Consider the following 21056-nt stretch of genomic DNA (forward strand, 5'->3'; position numbering starts at 1 on the left):
CTTCGCCTACTTGATAGTTGATGCCGCGAATGACCTGAGCTGATATTCTATTGTGACGTTCTTTGTCCAGCATGCCACGTAGTGCTTCAATCTCGGATTCCATAAGTTTCCTGTTCGTGTGCATGTCGTCAATTTTACTTTTCAACTCATTAACTTCGTCAATGTTCGAATTTAGTTTCATACTAATCGAAGATATGTCATTTTTTAATTCCGCTTTCAAATCACAAATTTGTTTTGCCAATTCTCGATTTTGGTTGGTAGGAATACTTGCTAAAATCTTCAGTTCAGGTGATGAAAGCTCGGGGAATTTGTCCTTGTTAAACGTGTTGCGTAATCTCAGGCTGTTCAGTACTCACATTTTCAACTATGGACGCCATCTCACTGCTGGACGAGCTGGTAGAAGATCTAATTCTGCGTTTTTTTTAAAGATTTCGGTTCCATGAGATCCCCATAAATGGCTTACTTCAATAGTAGCAATGATTATGCTCAAGTTGATGGCAAAATTATACGAAAGCTAAGCATGTAATTTGAGAAATGTTTAGTTCGTTACGGAGGTCAGTCAACACACGTCCTTACAGGTCCGCCCTCAACGCCATGGAAATATTTGCAACATGTGTGTTGTACAGCTATTGGCACAAACTAGTAATTAAGCTTTAATTAGTGCCATAGAATCCAGCCAAAAGTTGTCTAGACTGACTTTAAATATTGTTATTGTTCTCTTCTTGTATTTTTTCAATATTACCGTTTGATCCAATGGCTGTTGATTTACGCAAAATACATTGTATTTACTGTTCCAATTTTAATATTCTTTGCGTGGAAATTCAGATTTTGACCTTTTCACCACCGGACTTTCTCGTCCAATATTTGTTTTATAGCCAACACACACAATTTGAATCAATTTTCAGTTTTTACTAAAAAAATTTGTCCCAATCTTCTGAGGAAAAGTGCAGACTGTAAACAGGGCTGTTTTGTAAATTTGTGATGAAAAGAGGGAACTGGTGGTGAAAAGGTAGATTGTTTGGTTAGTACTCAGACTAGTAATATAGTTGTATTACTAGTCGGAGATTAGTACTGTTAACGTCATACTAAATAGTCTAAATGTGGCGTGAGACCTATACATACAAAGATAGTTCTGCGCATGCGCACGCTGCATCTTAAAAACAAAATGGCGGACATTCCATGGTGTGAATAACAACACGTAAACAAATCAGTTGTCGGACAGAAACATGTTGACTTTCAGCAAGATATTGCATTGATTTGAATCTATGATGGCAACAACCCGTCCTAGGGAGCGGGAAGAAACATGGGACAAGCTGCAAGAGAGGTAAGTTCATGCTTTAACCAACACAAATAGCAACACTCGACCAGCGAGATAAAGTCGAGTTTTACTACGGCCGGACGGGGAAGCAAACGAACGCTAATCTATTGAAAATGATCAATCTGAGAAGGTTTATTTTACTTCCATGAACAACTCCACCACCGAGGTAGAATAATTTCATTATTGTTTTCTCACCTCGGAAGTAAAATTTAGATTAAATCTAAAATCCTCGCGTATTTTGCGTGATTTCCGTTTCCGATGCTTGTACTTGTGTTTGCCGTCAATCGATACGGTGAAAGCTTGCCATTATGCCTGACGTAAATAGATTCCATTGTGAAGTTTCCAATCTCAGCGTTACCTTGCATTATATATTTAATCAATAAATTGATCTGCATAATCCGAAGAGAAGTGCACAGTGAAATCGGTCTGGGTATGGAGGTAATCACAGGGACTGTGGGGGTAATGGAGCATTGCCGTCTCTCCGCATAATTCTGAAATTATATCAACATTTTATTAGCACAAAAAAAACGAATTACGATATCATTTAATAGTCACCTTTGAAAAGGAAAATGCTAGCAAAAATTAAAAAAAAATAACAAACAGAAAAAATTAGTAGAACAAAGCTATTAGACTAAGTTCCCTCTAAATTCCTTCATAGAGGCACAAATTGTCTTAAAGGGGAACCGCTCAATCCCAGGGATTGCACTAAAGAATCATGGGACACTATTGTTTATGTTGTTTACAATGTTAATCTATCTTTTGTTATCCATTGTTATTTTAATCCAGAAGGTAAATTTGTTGTGAGATTAGGCTTAACTGGAAGGTGCCCCTTTAATGAATTTTCTGATTAACATGGTTGTTTCTCTCCTAAGAGTATTATTCAATGTTCATAATGTGCTATTCAGGGATCTCGCCACGCTTGTCAGCCCGTCCGGCACACAAAATTAGTGACCACTTATAAAAAGTTTCCAACTAGGACAATTGTCCAATTGTTATGGGTATTATAATAACGCACCAAACACATCCTTCCAGTCATAGATTATAATTTGTAAACAATGGACCTAGTCACACGACGCGGTAGCTACTTATAAACAATACTGGTCAATTTTGTGAATTTTCCACTTCATTTTTTGTAAGCAAGCACTTTCTGACGATACTTAATTTGAAATCTAAAATTCTTTCAAAAGCACTTCTACTCTGATATTTCATGGTCAAAGTGGAGGTCACAATCTGTTCACACTACTAATGAAAAAGCAACATTATTTATTGTGTAAGTGGGTACAATACATTTCAATGTTGCGAACGATGTCAATACTCTTCATTCAACACTTCTTTTACTTCTTAATTAAGTATCAATTCAATGATTTTGGTATCACAAGTATCTTACAAACATATTTCTTTCTTACTGTCCCCTTGCTGACAAAAACACTGGCACTTACCAGAAATATACCAGTACTACCCGGTACAATATTTTCTGCACTTGCTGATTTTCAGAATGACATTTTTACCTGTGAACCTAGTTCCACTCACGTTGTGGTAAACCACATCCCTTTGTTGTATCATGGATTCATTGATGCCATTGTTTTCATGACTTCTGCTCTGAAGATAATCTTAGCTAGGGGACCAGATATGAATTTTCAAATTAGTACAATGTAGTTTTGCATTCATTACAGGAAGTTGAAAATGGTGGTGACAGATTCTGTTGTAAATTCCAACTGAGTATCAGAAAATGATGAAATAAAACAAAAACAACACGTATATCTGAATTTAAAGCGAGGGAGTCGTCACCGGCGCATGCGTCAGATGGCCATAGCGTGTCAATGTTTACAAACAAGCGTCTACCCATGAGCCTTTGCATTTTTAGTGTGCGCTGTTATCGTCGTTCGGGACTCAATTCCCGCGTGTGCGCAGGTGACCACCCTCCTGCTTTAATCTACATTTTGTACACAAGCCAGAATGAAACAGCAATTCTGTGTTTGTCAACAAGTCCCTATCTATCGAATATATCCCATTCAAAACGTCATGGCATCGTCGTTAACATGAAATTGAAATTATCATTCTTGAATTTACATTTAAATCCATCTCTTGAAAAAGTCAAAACCCCTCACAACTCAGCCAAAAGTCTTCCAATTATCATGTTATTCTCATTTCTGTTCTTGTTTTGATATTTTCAAAACTGATACAATAGGAATCACAATAATCCCACCACAAGCCTCTACACATCCTTGTCAGCAGAAGTCAGCGGAGAAAAAAACAAGTGCATACAAAATAATAATCAACTCAAAAAAAAGTAGGATTCATCAAAATACATTATGAATTTTGCTGATATGTAAAATTGATTACATGTACAAACAATAGAGCATGTTTCCTTGTTAAGTCTGTTAACTTAAAACACAGTAAAATTGCTCAAAGCATTAAAATAATGAAATAAAGGCCTGTGAAAATAAATGGTTTTATGGTAAATGTTTTTTTCATGGATACATGCAAAATTAATTACACTGTTTACCATGACTTTTTCACCACCAGACTTTATTGCCCAAATTTTTCTGTACTTTTTTCTTATATTCTTTAATATTTTTGGAAATGAATCATAATTTTTAAGTCAACAAACAAAATTTGAATCAATTTTTGCTTAAAAAATTTGGTTATTTTTGTCCAAATCTTCTGAAGGAAAGTACAAACTATAAAATGAACTAGTTTGTGAATTTGTGATGAAAAGAAATAACTGGTTGTGGTGAAAAGGTTAGAGATTGAAAAGAAATACTACACATATATTGTTGTACACTTCATGCAGATTATTTCTCTACATTGTAGATTGCAAAGAAGAAGAAAAGATCAATTGTCTCGAACTGGTACTGCAAGCAGTAACAATTCATATCGTAAAACGCCCCCTAGAGGTAGAAATGGATATCACAGAACACCACCTCCCAGACATCTACCAAGGTAAGATTTAGTTGAGTTGACATACTGTGAAATCTGTATTAGAATACCACGGCTTAGCACTCGTTCTAGTGGAAAAATGTGCAGAATGTGTTATTTGGAGGGGTATTACTCACGTTGCGTTGTATTGTAGAACATACTAATCACATAATTATTGCCTGAAAAGTGTTGTATTACATTTTACATTACTATAAATATGATTGATACTTTCCTTAGAAATGAATTTTATAATTATTATTACATGTTTTTTGATGGGCATTATTTTATTCCAATAAATCTCCCTGTATTTCCAGATTTTGGTTGAGTCGCATGGAGGTAAATAAAAATAAAAAGAACATACACTTTTATTCTTTTTATTTGCCATGGATAAGTGATACATGAAGTGTACGTGAATCCTGATTTCAATGCAACATTTGTCAGTCAATAATTACGCTACAATAATACATCCCATTGGTGACGATGAGAGGACAATGCTCCTTACATTTTGTACATTTTACCACTAAAACGAGTGCCATCTCAGCACTAGATCTACCGGGGTAGTACATGTATCATTTCAATACTAGATCTAATATCATTTTTTCATTAGAGCACCATTTTACCATGCTACTTGCACTGACCACTCATTCTGTGTTGATACTGTGTCCTACTACCTACTACTACTACAACTACATATAGTGGTGTCATTACTTCTTTCTACAGTCTGGACTCCCCGCCTGGTTATATGACAGCTCCAGTTGATTCACCAGTTTCTGGTCCTTATCCAAGTCTGGGACCACTAAGACGAACCTCTTATGAAGTTGTACCACCACTGATGCCACACATTGATGCATATGAAAGGTAATTATGCTATTATAGAACCTCATAGACTCTTTTTAAATACATTTCAGGGTATTTTAATTGAATTAAAGGACAATGAGGGTAATGCTGCCCATTAATATGTGGATAAATCACCAATATCAGAATTAGAGATTTTTATGACATCATGGTTTAACATTATCACATGATAATGTTAACCTTTACTTGCAAGAAAATTCTTTTTAAAAGTAAGCCCCTAAATTTAACTAAATTTGTTTAATTCTGGTGGTTGTGATTTATACATGTAGCAACAATAATGAATCCCCCATAGCGTAATATTGGATTCATAGAAGGGTGAAAATGCCACACACATTATATTGCCATAGACCATTCTAATCTACTGTAAAATACTTCATTTTAGCTGGAATTATTTTATTTTGTATGGAATTTATTTTCACTAATTTTTGACAAATTGAATATAAAACATAGGAAAAAATGTATATTCGCTGGATTTTATTTTCACTGAATCATCCCTTCAGCGAAAATTAGTTCCAAGCGAAAATAAAGTACTGTAAAATGACTAATTTTCACTGTGTTTAAATTTCACTGATTTACCATTTCAGGCATATTCAGTGGGTTTTAAATTCACGGATTTGTCAGTTAGATAATGTGTTCTATGCTAAATTTTACAAATTCACTGTGTTTTAATTTAGCGCATATTCCAGTCAGAGAAATAAGCTAAATTAAAACCCAGTGAATAATTACCCCCTTTACAGTATTCTACAGTACATGTATACCAGTATATACACTTGCTATGCTTTGTGGTATTCTCGTCATACCCTTGTAGTGTCATGGTAGTTTACATCTACTGTACATCTGGCAGGCATTAGTTTCTTAACCTTTCAATCATAAGACTTATTGCCCAAACTTTTCTGCACTTTTTTCTTATATTCTTCAATATTTGCTGAAATGAACCCTAATTTTGGAGCCAACAGACAAAATTTAAGTAAATTTTCAGTTTTTAATCGAACATTTTGCTTTTTTTGACCCAATCTTCTGAAAGAAAGTGCAGGTTATAATTATGACTATTTTGTGAATTTGTGATGAAAAGTAGGAACTGGTGATGAACAGGTTAAAGATGCAACATTTGGGGGAGGGACCTTATTCACAGATAAGATGTGTTCAACCAGTCCTACTTGATATCACTGGTATATTGCATTACATTGCCCTAATGCCATTATGATGGTCACATAGGCTGTAACATGTTTTAATATACCCAAACCAGTACTTCTTAAATAAATGCATTTTTACACTTTTGAAAACAAATAAAAAAGCCAATGATATAGATTTTCCACTATTTTGATAAGAAATCAGGTAAATGTTTCTCTTTTATATTAATCAAATACTCATAATTAACATAGTGCAATACACTTATTAACGAATTTATATTACTTTCAGCACTGGCACATCAGCACAGATGAATATTAAAAACAAAAATTGTTTTTTATTTCAGAGATCCCTTTTCAGATGCTGATAGTTATGATCCCAGAGTAGCAAAAGGTTACAGAGAACCATATCGTAGTCAAGACGATAAAAAACACCATAGCAACCGTCATCACTCTAGACCTAATCCTTATCAAAACGGTTATGTAGATCCAGCCGCTTTCAACCGACTCACTGACCGAACTAATTACAGTGGACTAAAACACGATAGGAGTCATCGTAGCCATAGTTACCAGCCAGAGAAGTCACATCATCAATCAATTACAAATGGCCACACAAGTACTAATAGATCTGGAAAATCAAAAATACATAGTTCTTTACAAGATCCCTATCCTGATCTCCGATACAATGGACTTAAAAAACCCATGTATGATTCTTATCCATCAATGAAAAAACGTAAAAAGAAAAGAATCTATGTGAAGTATCATAGGCCTGGATCAGATACTTCCAATCGGACAAGTACTGCTCAGAGTGAACCACAATATCTTCCCGGTGAACAGAAATATTTGAGTCCCAGTCTGCAATATTTACCGGGGAATGAACGATCACAATACGGACATGCAAATCCCAATCTTCAGTATATAAATCCTGGACCAATGCATTTAAACCAGTTTGCATCACCAGGACGAGGCCCTATAGCTTATTTAACCGTAGGACCAGGCTATGCTAATGACAATGAACCTAAGGAGTCAGATCCGGTGAATTATCCCATTCTTCCTGTAGATGATGATGACTTTAGTGGAAGACATTCAAAGTATGACCACCTAGGTCCATTCTTAAAAGTAAGTAGTCAGGTTACAAAATGATTTAAAGTGTGGTAGTCGTTGCGCTGCGCATGTGCGACATTTGTGTTAATAAATATTGATTTTCTCACAATCCAATGCGTTCTTCAAATGGAAAGCACAAGTATGAGGTTTGCCCTGGCGCGTCTTGCACTGATTACCAACGGTGACTCCTTCGATACCTTCCAAATCACATGAAAATTTCCTAATTAAAGCTTGGAAATGTCCCAGTTCGTACTCGTTGATCTTTGTCGCCATCTTTGTTTATATGAGACCCATATATCTCGCACATGCGCGACGACTACTGCGCTTTAATGTATGACTTACATGAATTCTGCTTGTCAACATCATCTTGAACAGTAACAACTCTATATATTAAGGGCAAGGCTTACATAGTTTGACTACTGTGGAATACTTTATTTTCGCTGGAATTAATTTTCGCTGAAAAGGCTTTTTGGGCGTTTTGTATGGAATTTATTTTCACTGATTTCTGATGAGTTTAATGTGAAATATAGGAAAAAAAGTATATTCGCTGGATTTTATTTTCACGGAATCATCCCTTCAGCGAAAATAGCGAAAATAAATTCCAAGCGAAAATAAAGTATTCTACAGTATGTTTACTGGTAATAACTATTGAGCTAATTCTGCATACTTAGTATATGTGTTTAGCAATCCAGTTATAAATTTTTGTTTTACTGTATCAGGGAAGAAAAAAGAAGAAACATAGACGACGATTCTCCACACCGGATGATGCAGCTGTTGCAATACAGAGTATGTATAGAGGCTATGCCGCTAGGAAGGTAAATGATCTTTTTCTAAATTACAGTCTAGCTAAAAGAAAAATAAGTTAAAAATTTGGCTGAAAAGAAAAACGATAATTAAATGATAATAAAGGGGTTTTCTGAACATAAGTGAAGTTCTAATCTTCACTGAATATAAAAACCAAGAGTTCTTAATATGTAGTTTATGGAATTTATTTAGTATGTGTGTACTTCATATTTAGAGCTACAGTATGGCTTTCAGACAACCAGTCATTATTTTCATAATCACATTGCATATGTATCACACCCGTCACTGGCGCACATACATTTTGTTTGTTGCAACTAATTGTGCTAATTCCTTGGTGCAATTTGAAATTCAATTTGTAAGTTGGAGAACTGAAGTCAAAATAAAACGCAATGACAAAGAAAATCATCGGGCCACAGTTTGCGCCATCTGTAGTTGTTTTGAGCCACATACAGTGTTTATTTTTTCTGGAAGACCTTTCACCCAAGTACTCACAACTTGATTTTTTGGAATTCAATTTGACTTGTGATTCCTATAAAATCAGTCGTGTTAGAGGGTACACTGTTTGTGTTCATGCCTTTCCATTATTCTTATGTCACTAACTGCATTGCACAATTTGACTATCGTAGTGATGACCTGAACTTGAAAACACAACTATTATCACCCAACCTATATTGCCAATGTCTCTGAGCTGTGAGATCATATCGATCAAAAGAGTAATTCGTGGCATAATGGCTGGGAAACGTGTCCACACAGCATATTGGAGATTGACTCTTGTGGCCAACTGCTCACTCAGCAGAAAAAAAATATGCACTTTATGGTCTGAGATGCAAGAGCTTGTTGGCCACATCTGTTCTCAGTGTACAGTGTTACCTCTAAGCCTTATTTTCACTCAATTTTCTCAGATTCAATTGTAGTTTCTCAGTGAAATTTTGTCTTTTGAGAAACTTTCCATGCATTTTGTAAACAGAAAACATTTCAAGGGGAAAATGGGCAAATTTTCTCAGTATTTTCAAGATTCAAAAACATTAAAGGGAATAGTGACAGTGCATAACAAAATTCAAATTGTCGCAGTAAGTAGCTGATTTCTGCGGGATGTCTGGAATTCACCCTGAAAATAGGACTCTAGATAAGTAAGCCAGACTGGCTACCATTTATAAATAAAATAACATGAATTTATAAATACAGTATCATCCAGTAGATTTAAAATTTAAATATTACAAGAAAGCATTTTTTTTCTAAACGTTTTTTTAGGAATTAGAATCAGCGCAGTATTTACGACAAACTGACTTTGCAAAGCAGTTTATTGATGACCTCATTGATGAGTTTTTACAATCTGAAGTTATTCCAGATATACTGATAGAAGTCATCTCTGAGAGGAGATACCTGGTAAGTAAAGTTATTCCTGATATACTGATAGAAGTGATCTCTGAGAGAAGATACCTGGTAAGTAAAGTTATTCCTGATATACTGATAGAAGTCATCTCAGAGAGGAGATACCTGGTTAGTAAAGTTATTCCTGATATACTGATAGAAGTCATCTCTGAGAGAAGATACCTGGTAAGTAAAGTTATTCCTGATATACTGATAGAAGTCATCTCTGAGAGAAGATACCTGGTAAGTAAAGTTATTCCTGATATACTGATAGAAGTCATCTCTGAGAGGAGATACCTGGTAAGTAAAGTTATTCCTGATATACTGATAGAAGTCATCTCTGAGAGAAGATACCTGGTAAGTAAAGTTATTCCTGATATACTGATAGAAGTCATCTCTGAGAGAAGATACCTGGTAAGTAATGTTATTCCTGATATACTGATAGAAGTCATCTCTGAGAGAAGACTCCTGGTAAGTAAAGTTATTCCTGATATACTGATAGAAGTCATCTCTGAGAGAAGATACCTGGTAAGTAGAGTTATTGCAGATATACTGATAGAAGTCATCTCTGAGAGAAGATACCTGGTAAGTAGAGTTATTCCAGATATACTGATAGAAGTCATCTCTCAGAGGAGATACCTGGTCAGTAAAGTTATTTCACAAAATTACGACACGCTGTAACTTATGGCGTTACGGTGACAGACGTATAATAATTAAGTTTATGTATTTCAGCCCAAAGAGCATCCTGCTTTTATTCCATCCATTCTTACTTGTGAAGACATAGTTGATGAAACTGTAGAACAAATGGCAGAGGAGATTGTCATTGGTGTTACTGATACAATAGTTGATAAGTAAGTATTAGAAAAAACTATAGGTGTTTTAAAGCGGGGGAGTCGTCACCTGCGCATGCGTCAGATGGCCATAGCGTGTCATTGTTTACAAACAAGCGTCTACCCATGAGCTTTTGCATTTTAGTGTGTGTTGTTATCGTTGCTTGGGACTCAATTCTCGCGCGTGCACAGGTGACGACTTTCTCGCTTTAAACCTACTCCCACTGTTACTGGAATTCAAATTGTTGGAAAACTGTTGATTTACTGAACATACTTAGTGGTTTAGGCAAGACTTCAACCATTTCACTATGTTTTTTTTTTCACATAGCTATATGACAGATAAATGGAATCATAAAGACCACATTGATGACTATGGTACTACACTGCTAGATGATATTGTTGTAGAGAGTGTAGAATTAGTCGTAGCTGATACAATCGAAGATTTGGTACAAGAACATCTCAATAAAGCTGCCGTGTACGACTCATTTATGGAAATATTTGAAGATGTTGAAAAGCCTTACATTGAGGATGCTGTGAGTAAATGAGAAATTGTTTTGAATATGCCAATTTTCCATGCAGTGGATGACAGTTGATAATTATAATATGCTAATTTTCCAAGCAATGGATGACAGTTTCTAATTTGAATGTTTAATTTTCCAAGCAATGGATGACAGTTGCTAATTTGAATATGTTATTTTCCAAGCAATGGATGACAGTTTCTAATTTGAATATGTTAATTTCCAAGCAATGGATGACAGTTTCTAATTTGAATATGTTAATTTCCAAGCAATGGATGACAATTGCTATTTTGAATATGATAATTTTCCAGGTAATGGTTGACAGTTGCTAATTTGGATATGCTAATTTCCAAGCAATGGATGACAGTTGCTAATTTTAATATGATAATTTTCCAAGCAATGGATGACAGTTGCTAATTTAAATGTGCTAATTTTCCAAGCAATGGATGACAGTTGATAATTTGAATATGCTAATTTTCCAATCAATGGATGACAGTTGATAATTTGAATATGCTAATTTTCCAAGCAATGGATGACAGTTGATAATTTGAATATGCTAATTTCCAAGCAATGGATGACAGTTGCTAATTTTAATATGATAATTTTCCAAGCAATGGATGACAGCTGATAATTCGAATATGCTAATTTTGCAAGCAATGGATGACAGTTGATAATTCGAATATGTTAATTTTCCAAGCAATGGATGACAGTTGATAATTTGAATATGATAATTTTCCAAGCAATGGATGACAGTTGATAATTTGAATATGCTAATTTCCAAGCAATGGATGACAGTTGCTAATTTTAATAATATGATAATTTTCCAAGCAATGGATGACAGCTGATAATTCGAATATGCTAATTTTGCAAGCAATGGATGACAGTTGATAATTCGAATATGTTAATTTTCCAAGCAATGGATGACAATTGCTAATTTAAATATGATAATTTTCCAAGCAATGGATGACAATTGCTAATTTAAATATGTTAATTTTCCAAGCAATGGATGACAGTTGCTAATTTAAATGTGCTAATTTTCCAAGCAATGGATGACAGTTGATAATTCGAATATGTTAATTTTCCAAGCAATGGATGACAATTGCTAATTTAAATATGATAATTTTCCAAGCAATGGATGACAATTGCTAATTTAAATATGTTAATTTTCCAAGCAATGGATGACAGTTGCTAATTTAAATGTGCTAATTTTCCAAGCAATGGATGACAGTTTTTAATTTGAATATGCTAATTTTGCAGGCAATGGATGACAGTTGCTAATTTGAATATGCTAATTTTCCAAGCAATGGATGACAGCTGCTAATTTAAATGTGCTAATTTTCCAAGCAATGGATGACAGTTTTTAATTTGAATATGCTAATTTTGCAGGCAATGGATGACAGTTGCTAATTTGAATATGCTAATTTTCCAAGCAATGGATGACAGCTGCTAATTTAAATATGCTAATTTTCCAAGCAATGGATGACAGTTTCTAATTTGAATATGCTAATTTTCCAGGCAATGAATGACAGTTGATATCTTTTTTCCATGCGCAATGAATCAACTGATGAAAGCGTGACATTCTTTATGAGTTGCAAAATTCTAGCACTTAACACTGCGTTTGAAATTACTATATCAGGTACGAGAAGCCATCTTTGAAGTGATACTAGAAGATTACATCAGTGAGTTCGTGGAAGATGAACTGAACGTGATACACAGTGAGTTAGCACAGGAGACATTAGCACGTTATGATGCGGCCGTTATCAAAAAACAACTCAAAGACGTAAGTAATAATAACGTTTAGTTAAACAATAATGAATCTCCCATAGTGCAATATTGGATGAGGTTAAGGGCAAGATAATGATAAGAGAATGTCTAAAGTGAAACTGAACACGTTATCACATCTGGACCCTTCTTCAAATTCAATATGATGTTGTGTGAGGTTTCATTATTGTTGTTAAAAATCAAACTATCAGGGCTAAACAAATTTAGTTTGGAGGATTACTTGTGAATAAGTAAAACCAGGATGTCACAAAAACCTCTAATTTTGAAACTGGTGATTTAGGATGTAAGATAACGGCTCTATACACTTCAATGGACCACAGAATATTCTGGGTTTTCATATTATGTTGCATGTAAGCGAAGACAAGGACTTGCATTTTCACTCAACTTGCCTGACTCACTGATCTGAGTAATGTTTTTAATGTCCAATAACAAAATAAATATTTATATAACTCAATAGTTTTGGTTTTGCTTAGTACTTAGTTTGGGAACACAGTTTATGACTTTTTTTTTTTGTGTGTGTGTAGGTTTCTCAACACGCTGGTGAAGTGCTTGTTGACAGTTTTTTTCTGGATTACATTCTCACTGTGATTGCAAGGAATGGAAAAATCTGGACTGAGAGAGAATACTTTGATAAGTTCCTTGATGGTAAGTCTCTAATAAAAATCCAAATCACATAACCTCTGAGTCTGTTCATCGAAAAACATTGGTTTCAAGGTCAGGTCAAGTTTGATTGACATGCATAGGGATTGACATCCATGACGTCATCCAGTTTGCTGTCTATCAGGACTGTTTTTGTAGGGGAATAAAAATGACATCCTAAAAATAAAGTTTAGTTAGCCTTTTCACTGCGGCAGCAGTTGGCTTTCAAGGAAAATAATTAAATTCGGTGTAACTGTATATGTAATTTAAGACACAAACAAATATGCTGTGGTGCCTGATTTCATTTGTATTTAAACTTATTTTGTTTATAAAATATGAATTTCAGTTTACCAAATATTACAAATTATATAACCATTGTGGAATATTTTTCAAGATTACAATATCAGTGTATGATTTCTGGTGCATCACTGATGCTCCAGTGAATTTGCAAAACAAGTTATTTTACATCAAATCTTTGTTCATTAATGGCATGTCATACTGGTGTAATCATTAAGATATTAATTTTCGTTTCATTTCATACTAATCTCCATCTTTTGTTTTGTTCCCTAGCAACCATACTGGATGTATTATTTCATCAGTATTACAATGTACGTGATGAGAGGAAATGCACAGAAGAGAACAAATCACTGAAAAAACACCATGAAAAAGTCACATCTAATATTGTAAGTATGAAATATCCCCACAAAGCATGCATAGTATTAATTCTATATACCGATACTTTCAAACGTTCATTATTTAGACATGTAAATAAATTGCAAATTTTAAAATAGATAAAATTCACTGTCAATCACTGCCCAAAGATCAGTGATTTCACTGTCATAAGATTTTGCTATTTCCCATGACTGAAGTTTGGTTGAATTAATGCAGTTCACAGACTTTGTGCATGGCTTTTCAAGTCTCCAATGACCAAGTAAATGTTATCCTTAACCAAGGGCGTTAGGCAAAAGTGTTGGATCAGTGATACATTCTGCTTTGAAAGATTTAAAAAAATAATATTCGTATTAAATATACACACAAACTAGATATTGCGCCATTATATCTATATTTAATTTCCTTACCAATTTGACATGTATTAGATAAATTGAGAAAACTCGTAAGTTATCAATAGTGGCGTACTTGAGAGTTGTAAAAAAGTATTTAACAGCGCAGCCATCAATGAATTGTGCGTGTTTCCACTTCACGATTGCGTGCGCGTCTGTGTTCTTCTATAAATGAGAAATTCCGCTAAACTATAAAATAGACGGTGTATGACACAGCGCATTTCATTTTCGGACACACCACGTACCAGACTTCTCGTTCGCGAACATTATTCATGGTGTTCGTAGTTGCCAAGTGTCATCATTGTTTTGTGTAAAATGGTACGTAATTTGTATGTGATGGTTTTGAAAAATTTTCATGAATACAGAAATAAACCAAATTTTTCATGAACATATTGAAAATTTTGCTTGATCGAGTCTATTTTTTTGAGTTATCGCACCCTGACGCCGGCTGTAATAATATTCTTGAAAATCAGAGTCTTCCGGGAAGTTGGTTGTTAATAACTCATCAGTAGCTGCAGTAGTGTGAGGGTATATCATTGTTTTATTTCTGGTAAGCTTATTTCGCCCGTCATCGAACTAACTTTAAATATGCACAACACGGCAGCTACGCATCTAGTGACAGCGATGCATCATGAGTGACCACACAACAGGGATTATTAAAGTTTCTGCATTTCACAGCAAACATTCGATATTAAGCCCAGATTAGTGAGTTATGTTTATTAATGATTGAACATGGTGTGAACCTTCTTTTATAAAAGGCACACATGCATGATAAAGCGTGTAGAGCATGGCACACATATGCAATGGTACGAGCATTGGACGAACAATTGCAGGTCATATGTTCTATATTCAATTATGAAGAGCAGGGTGAAAGCGTCCTACATTTGAACGTTTTCAGAAAACACGTGGTCTTGTACGCGCTAGACGTACGTTTTTTAAAACTCAGAGTCTGAGCAAGACGCAAAACCACTACATGTACAAGTTCAAGTCAAAACTTGTCACCACGGTAATGCTTGTAGTACTGTTTTATCATTTGTAGAATGTTACTAATAACTTATTTTATCCAAGAAGGAAATTATTCATGTATTATTTCTAGTATTGTATTAACCCAGGCACTTTTGCCTACCGCCCTTGCCATAACCCAGGCTTTTTGACAACCGAGGGAAAAAATGCACTATCAACTTCCCAGGTTGCATGAATAATTCTTAGGACTAAGAAAATAATATAATTATTTGACTGTGTTACAGGCTACTGATGTGTTATTAACCGAGCTTTGTGAACAGTTGGATGAAGACATGGAGGACTTGCATGAATATGAAGTGGAATTGGACAAACCAGAGGAGGAAGAAACACCACGGTATGTCCACATTGTAACCAGGAAATGTGTTTGCATTTTTACGTCCACAAGTGATAAAATGATAAAATGAACTAGAAATGTACAAATGGAACCTGTTTTTGTACTTGGGTGGGTGTCCTCTAATATTTGGAAGCAGATTATAGGGCTAACACATTACTGTATAATACTTTATTTTAGCTGGAATTAATTTTCGCTTAAAAGACTTTTTGGGTGTTTTGTATGACCATTTTCCATTCCCTGCGAGAATCACGCGTTATGCGTGAAATCGAATGTAAAAACAGGACAAACAAAGGTCATAGCATTGTAGTGGTGTCAAACATCGCGTGGGATTCGACAAATGCGAAAGTATTTTGGGGACATTTCCATGCTTAATAATGTGCTGTCCACATTTGATGATAGGCAATTTCGATTAAGTAAGGGTATTCAGAAGCAATATTCCTCTGTTGAAGATCGGCCGGTCGATGTGAGCTACGAAATAAAGAAATTTGAGTTCAAAATCAAATCGTTTGATTTTTGCGGCAGACGTTCAACGCGCGTCTTTCATGCCGCATCTCGCAAGATCTCGCTATTGTACGAGAAATCACCTATTTCTTTTCACTGATTTTTGACTTGTCAAATTTAAAATGTAGGAAAAAAGGTATACTCACTGGATTTTATTTTCACTGAATCATTCCTTCAGCGAAAATAGCAAAAATAAAGTATTTTACAGTACGGTAGTAGAATATGGGGCTACCGTAATCCCTGGTTGTAACTATAGCAGTATATGTTGCAGTTTACTTACACAAAGTTCTACATACATACATGTAGGTAGGATCACAGCACTTTTAATCTTATGCCAGATCTGTTCTAAATTATCTATTCATATTGTTTTTGCCTGGTGGATTTCATATTCTTGTTTCATGATGAATAAGTACATTGTTAAACTATCATTAATATTTGGAAATCTCAAAGTTGTCTAGGAACGAACAATAACTTCAAAAATTTTCTGATTTATTACCAAACTTTGATTGTCCGAAGTCCTGGGGATTTTTAGAAAATTTAGAAGATCTGCAATTTGAATAATCAATATTAGAATATTTGGGGATTGGTTTGAGTTTATTTCATGATACTGTGTTTTTAAAGCGACAGTCAGTCAGCATGTCGCACCTTGTTGTTATGTGATGTATGTATATACAAAAGTAAAAAATGTTGTTTGCTTTTACATTCTCCTTGAATGGGATGTTATGTTTCAATGTCCGTTTTATTACAGGTACACCCCTGACCCAGTGCACCCACCAATTGATCTCCGCGACTGGATGGGAAAAAGTAATATTCTAAAAGTGTGAGAGAAATCTAACATTCAAGATTTCAGTAAAAACAACATGGTCTATGAGGTAATGCAACTGACATAAGGTTGTAAATGGATGTATGCTTTTATTTAAGTACTGTGGCATACTTTATTTTCGCTGGAATTAATTTTCTTAATCACCTAATTAACATAATTATTTAATACTGATATCTCAAGTATTGATCATCACATTTGAATAAAACTTGGTACATAAATTCTCTAGGACAATAGACAGTCTGATTAATTTTGGGTTAAAATCTGTTCATATTAATTCTCTAATTAGTATAATAATTAATATTTTTTTGGTTCTAATCACATTTCAATGAAACTTGGTACATTGTGCAAACCTTATTAGTTTTACACTTAAATCTGTTCATATTAGTTACCTTATTTGCATAATTAGTTTTCAGCTATTCCATCAATATCTCATAAGTATATATAGTATATATAAGTATAAGTAATTTTGAATTAATTTGTAATGTGTCTCCAAAACTCTCAGGACACGGGAGTTCTTTCTAAGCTTTCTTTGATTGGTTGTTAGATTGAATAGTGGATTATGTTACTTAAGACTTAGAGAGGTAATTTTTGTGATGTACTATAAATATATAATTGAATGAAAAACTATTTTTAGATCCTAAATATCACTGAAGCATCATAAAATGGAACACTCCCATGATGCATTTCACTAATTATTCGTAAAACTTCATGTTTCAAAAGCCAAAGAAATGTTTACATCTGTTGACATATTTTTTGTCATTCTCTCTGAAATTTATTTTCACTGGAAAAAAATTTTGGATGTTTTGTATGAAGCTTATTTTCACTGATTTTTGAGAAGAATGTAAAATATAAGACAAAGGGTATTTTCACTGATTCATTTCTTTAGCGAATATAAAGGACTTTATAGTGAAATGCATAATGTACATAAAATGCCAAAATGTACATAAGGCTTTAATATAGAGTAGCATTTATATAAAAAGCTACATGTGTTATTGCTATGTAGATACATTGTATATTTTATTTATTGTTGTTGTTTGCACAAAGATTATTGTAGATATTGTTTATTTCAAATCAAACTTATATTATTTACTTGAATAAATTTGTTGTGTGTATTTGTCGTCATGGAAACCATTTATTTTATTCATTTTTATTCATTCAGTAGCCTACTGTGTTTCAATCTTTGACAAAAAAGTTTATTTTAAGTGAATAGTTAGGGTTGCAGTAAATGATTCTTTATTCAAATAATGACATTCAAGATTTATGTATTTTTAGACATTTTTTTGTGCAAGGGATGTATAATTAAACAAATTTAATTTCTTTTCAAAAAAATTCTTATTCTCACATGTAGACAGGTTAAATTAGTTTCACTGTAACCTTTGACCTTTTGAACCCCAAAATCAACTTCTGTCGTCTTTTATGAAATGAGCAAGCTTAATTGTTTTGTTTTTTCATATTTTTTTTTATAAAACTTGATCACGACCTATACATGATGTAAAATGATGTTCATTTGATCTACGAATAATCAGAAAATAAATTAGAAAAAAATGTTGCTTTAAAATTGTTGGTAAGAATTATGGCATTTATATTTACCGGTAATAAGTGTTTATAATTTCTTTTTTGTGTGCTGATATGACACGTCACTGACTTAAAAATATTTGCTGTGGTAGTGTTAATTCATTGGCACGTCATTGACGCAACAGAAACTCATTTGTTAAAATGCTGATTTTAAAGAACATCTTAGTATAGTTATGGAATTTGTAAGATTTGGTGAAATTGAAATCGCATTGTATAAACAGAATAAGTGTGAATACAAAGGAAGTCACAATATTTTTGTTCGTGTTTTAAATTACATACACAGTCACTTAGAATTTTTCTTGAAGGTTGACTGCCCCTGCAGTCAATAAGCCGAAGGATTCCATTTGATTCAAGATGCCTACAAATTTAGTTGTGTTAAAGAGCACATTGGTTATGGTAGCTTACTGTTTTTATTATTAGAGTGTAAGAACACAGGCTAGTTAGCTTTCTCTGATATCTTAAATGCGAAAATGTTATTTGAGAATAGAAGATCAATTTAGTACTGTTTGATATCATGAATCAAAATTATTTAAAAAAAACAAAGTGAATACAATATACCGGTATTGTCAATTTATTAAAAAAACTGTGTGGTCAAATATTTCAAATGTTAGTACTGGGTATGAATAAATTTCATCAGTTACTTCAGTATGTCATTTGCTTTTGGTATTGAATGGTTGATGTATTGTAACCCACTGTGTTGAGCCATAAGACCCTATTGAAAATAAATCTATGGTAGAACAATGTCTCTAGAATTCATGGGGAGCTGATTAGTTCCTGTGTTTAGGAAGGCTTTATTAATTAGCGACTTGGTCAACACACACTGGTGCTGCCATGACATTTAAAAGTACTTATGAATTATAATGTTTTATGTTGGGAAATACAGTATCATGCATACATCATGTAATTATAGCTCTGTGTACATTCATCTTGGAATAGAGTACATGTACCATAATTTCTCAATCAATGAAAATATTGTAAAATTCTTTACACAATATACAATGTTTCAGTGTCTTCATATTTACTGTGTTTGCATGGTAATCATGAAAAGGTTGATTTGTTGAATAATGTAATATAGTAAATATTTTGTAAAAAAAAAAAAATCAAATTATTTTGTATATACTGGGGAATACTGTAAATAAATTGTATATTTTAGGTAATCTGAAATATTTATAAGAATACTTGGGTGTCATTGTTAATTTTGTATGAGTTAGGGAGTGAATGAAAAGCTGTAAAACATGTTTTTTGCAAGTTTAGCTAATTTAGCTAATTTAGCTAATCCTTGATTTTGCTAATTCAAGTTGTAGGTAATATCAAATAAAGTATATTATTATACATCCGTCACCGTAACGCCATAAGTTACAGCGTGCCGTAATTTTGCTGTATTTTACAGGGTATTTTTATCCTATCATATTAGGAAATGCGAATTCCAAATATGGAATGATTACGCGCCTAAGCATCCTCTAATAATAAAAATAGACATGGCTGCCATCAGAATTTGACCTGACTCCACACAAATAAGTTCAATGACTCTGTTCAAAACATTTTGGATTTCGACATTCCCATGGTATATCCTTGGAAAGAAAAGATGTATAATAATAAGGTTATTACAAGGATACCTCAAAGTATGTACTCAGACAGTACGCCACGCATCGGCCTCCATTGCACGTCGACTGATACTCCAGCTGTACTGTCTTCTTGCATACTTGCAACCTCATATTCTACAGTGACTATTACTGAGCCTATAGTAATACTGCCCTCTGCAGGAAGCAAAATTGAATATAGCTTTTACGACGTGTTTTACAGTATACATTGAGTATAATAACCCTTTAAATGCAATTTTCAATATTTGGCACCATCTACAAAATTATTTTATACAGACTGCTTCCCTCTACATAAAATGTTAATAGAAATTGACAAACCTTTTGATCAAAAACTAAAAACAACATCAGAAGGTGTCTGTATGGTCTAAAATGATAATGAAATTTAGTGAAAATTTTACAAAATGTAAAAATATTTGCACTAAATTTTAGGCGGGAAAAATATCTGGTGTTTAAGGTTAATGTTAAAATATGTCATGAACTGTCCAAAGCTTTTATGACACTCACAGCAATCAGTGAGAGGTTTTCTACAAAACATACAACATAAATATACAACTTCAAATGGCAAATGCTTACTGAATTATGACAGACGCCTAATATTTTTCTTGATTGATTTCACAACACAACAGAATAATGCATCATTTAATTGGTAAGTTTATCCCAAAGGTACCGGTAAGTTGTATGTGCAAAATCACTAATAGCGTATTGGTTGTTGTTGTATCAGACTTGTGACAGTAGTTCCAAGTTCATGTGCATTCAAATCAGCTGGTCTTGTGTTCCATTTTTTTCATCAGAAATTCAGAAAATAGTCTGCACTTTCCTTCAGAAGATTTGGACAAAAATAGCCAAATTTTTTGAGTAAAAACTGAAAATT

The 21056-nt window shown here is 33.7% G+C and overlaps 1 protein-coding gene across 1 annotated transcript; it reads left to right on the forward strand.

Moving 5' to 3' along the window:
- Window positions 1-1136: 1136 nt before the first annotated feature.
- Window positions 1137-19760, forward strand: LOC100373672 (uncharacterized). The gene is made up of 13 exons (XM_085499238.1): window positions 1137-1324; window positions 4133-4261; window positions 4958-5095; window positions 6567-7338; window positions 8043-8138; window positions 9379-9513; window positions 10231-10349; window positions 10657-10861; window positions 12483-12626; window positions 13153-13273; window positions 13838-13950; window positions 15576-15685; window positions 16935-19760. Exons 1-13 carry the CDS (start codon window positions 1266-1268, stop codon window positions 17008-17010), a joined length of 2217 nt encoding a protein of 738 aa, XP_085355364.1. The 5' UTR covers window positions 1137-1265; the 3' UTR covers window positions 17011-19760.
- The last annotated feature ends 1296 nt before the right edge of the window (window positions 19761-21056 follow it).

This window comes from Saccoglossus kowalevskii, chromosome 5 (assembly GCF_978046115.1).
Source record: "Saccoglossus kowalevskii chromosome 5, keSacKowa6.1, whole genome shotgun sequence".
Classification (NCBI taxonomy): Eukaryota; Metazoa; Hemichordata; class Enteropneusta; family Harrimaniidae; genus Saccoglossus; species Saccoglossus kowalevskii.

Excerpts from the sequence above, each read along its gene's own strand:
- LOC100373672 (XM_085499238.1), top strand. The coding sequence starts at position 1,266 with ATGATGGCAACAACCCGTCCTAGGGAGCGGGAAGAAACATGGGACAAG. Across the intron at positions 12,627-13,152 it reads TCAAAAAACAACTCAAAGAC|GTTTCTCAACACGCTGGTGA; the intron begins GTAAGTAATAAT and ends GTGTGTGTGTAG. Across the intron at positions 13,951-15,575 it reads AAAAAGTCACATCTAATATT|GCTACTGATGTGTTATTAAC; the intron begins GTAAGTATGAAA and ends ACTGTGTTACAG.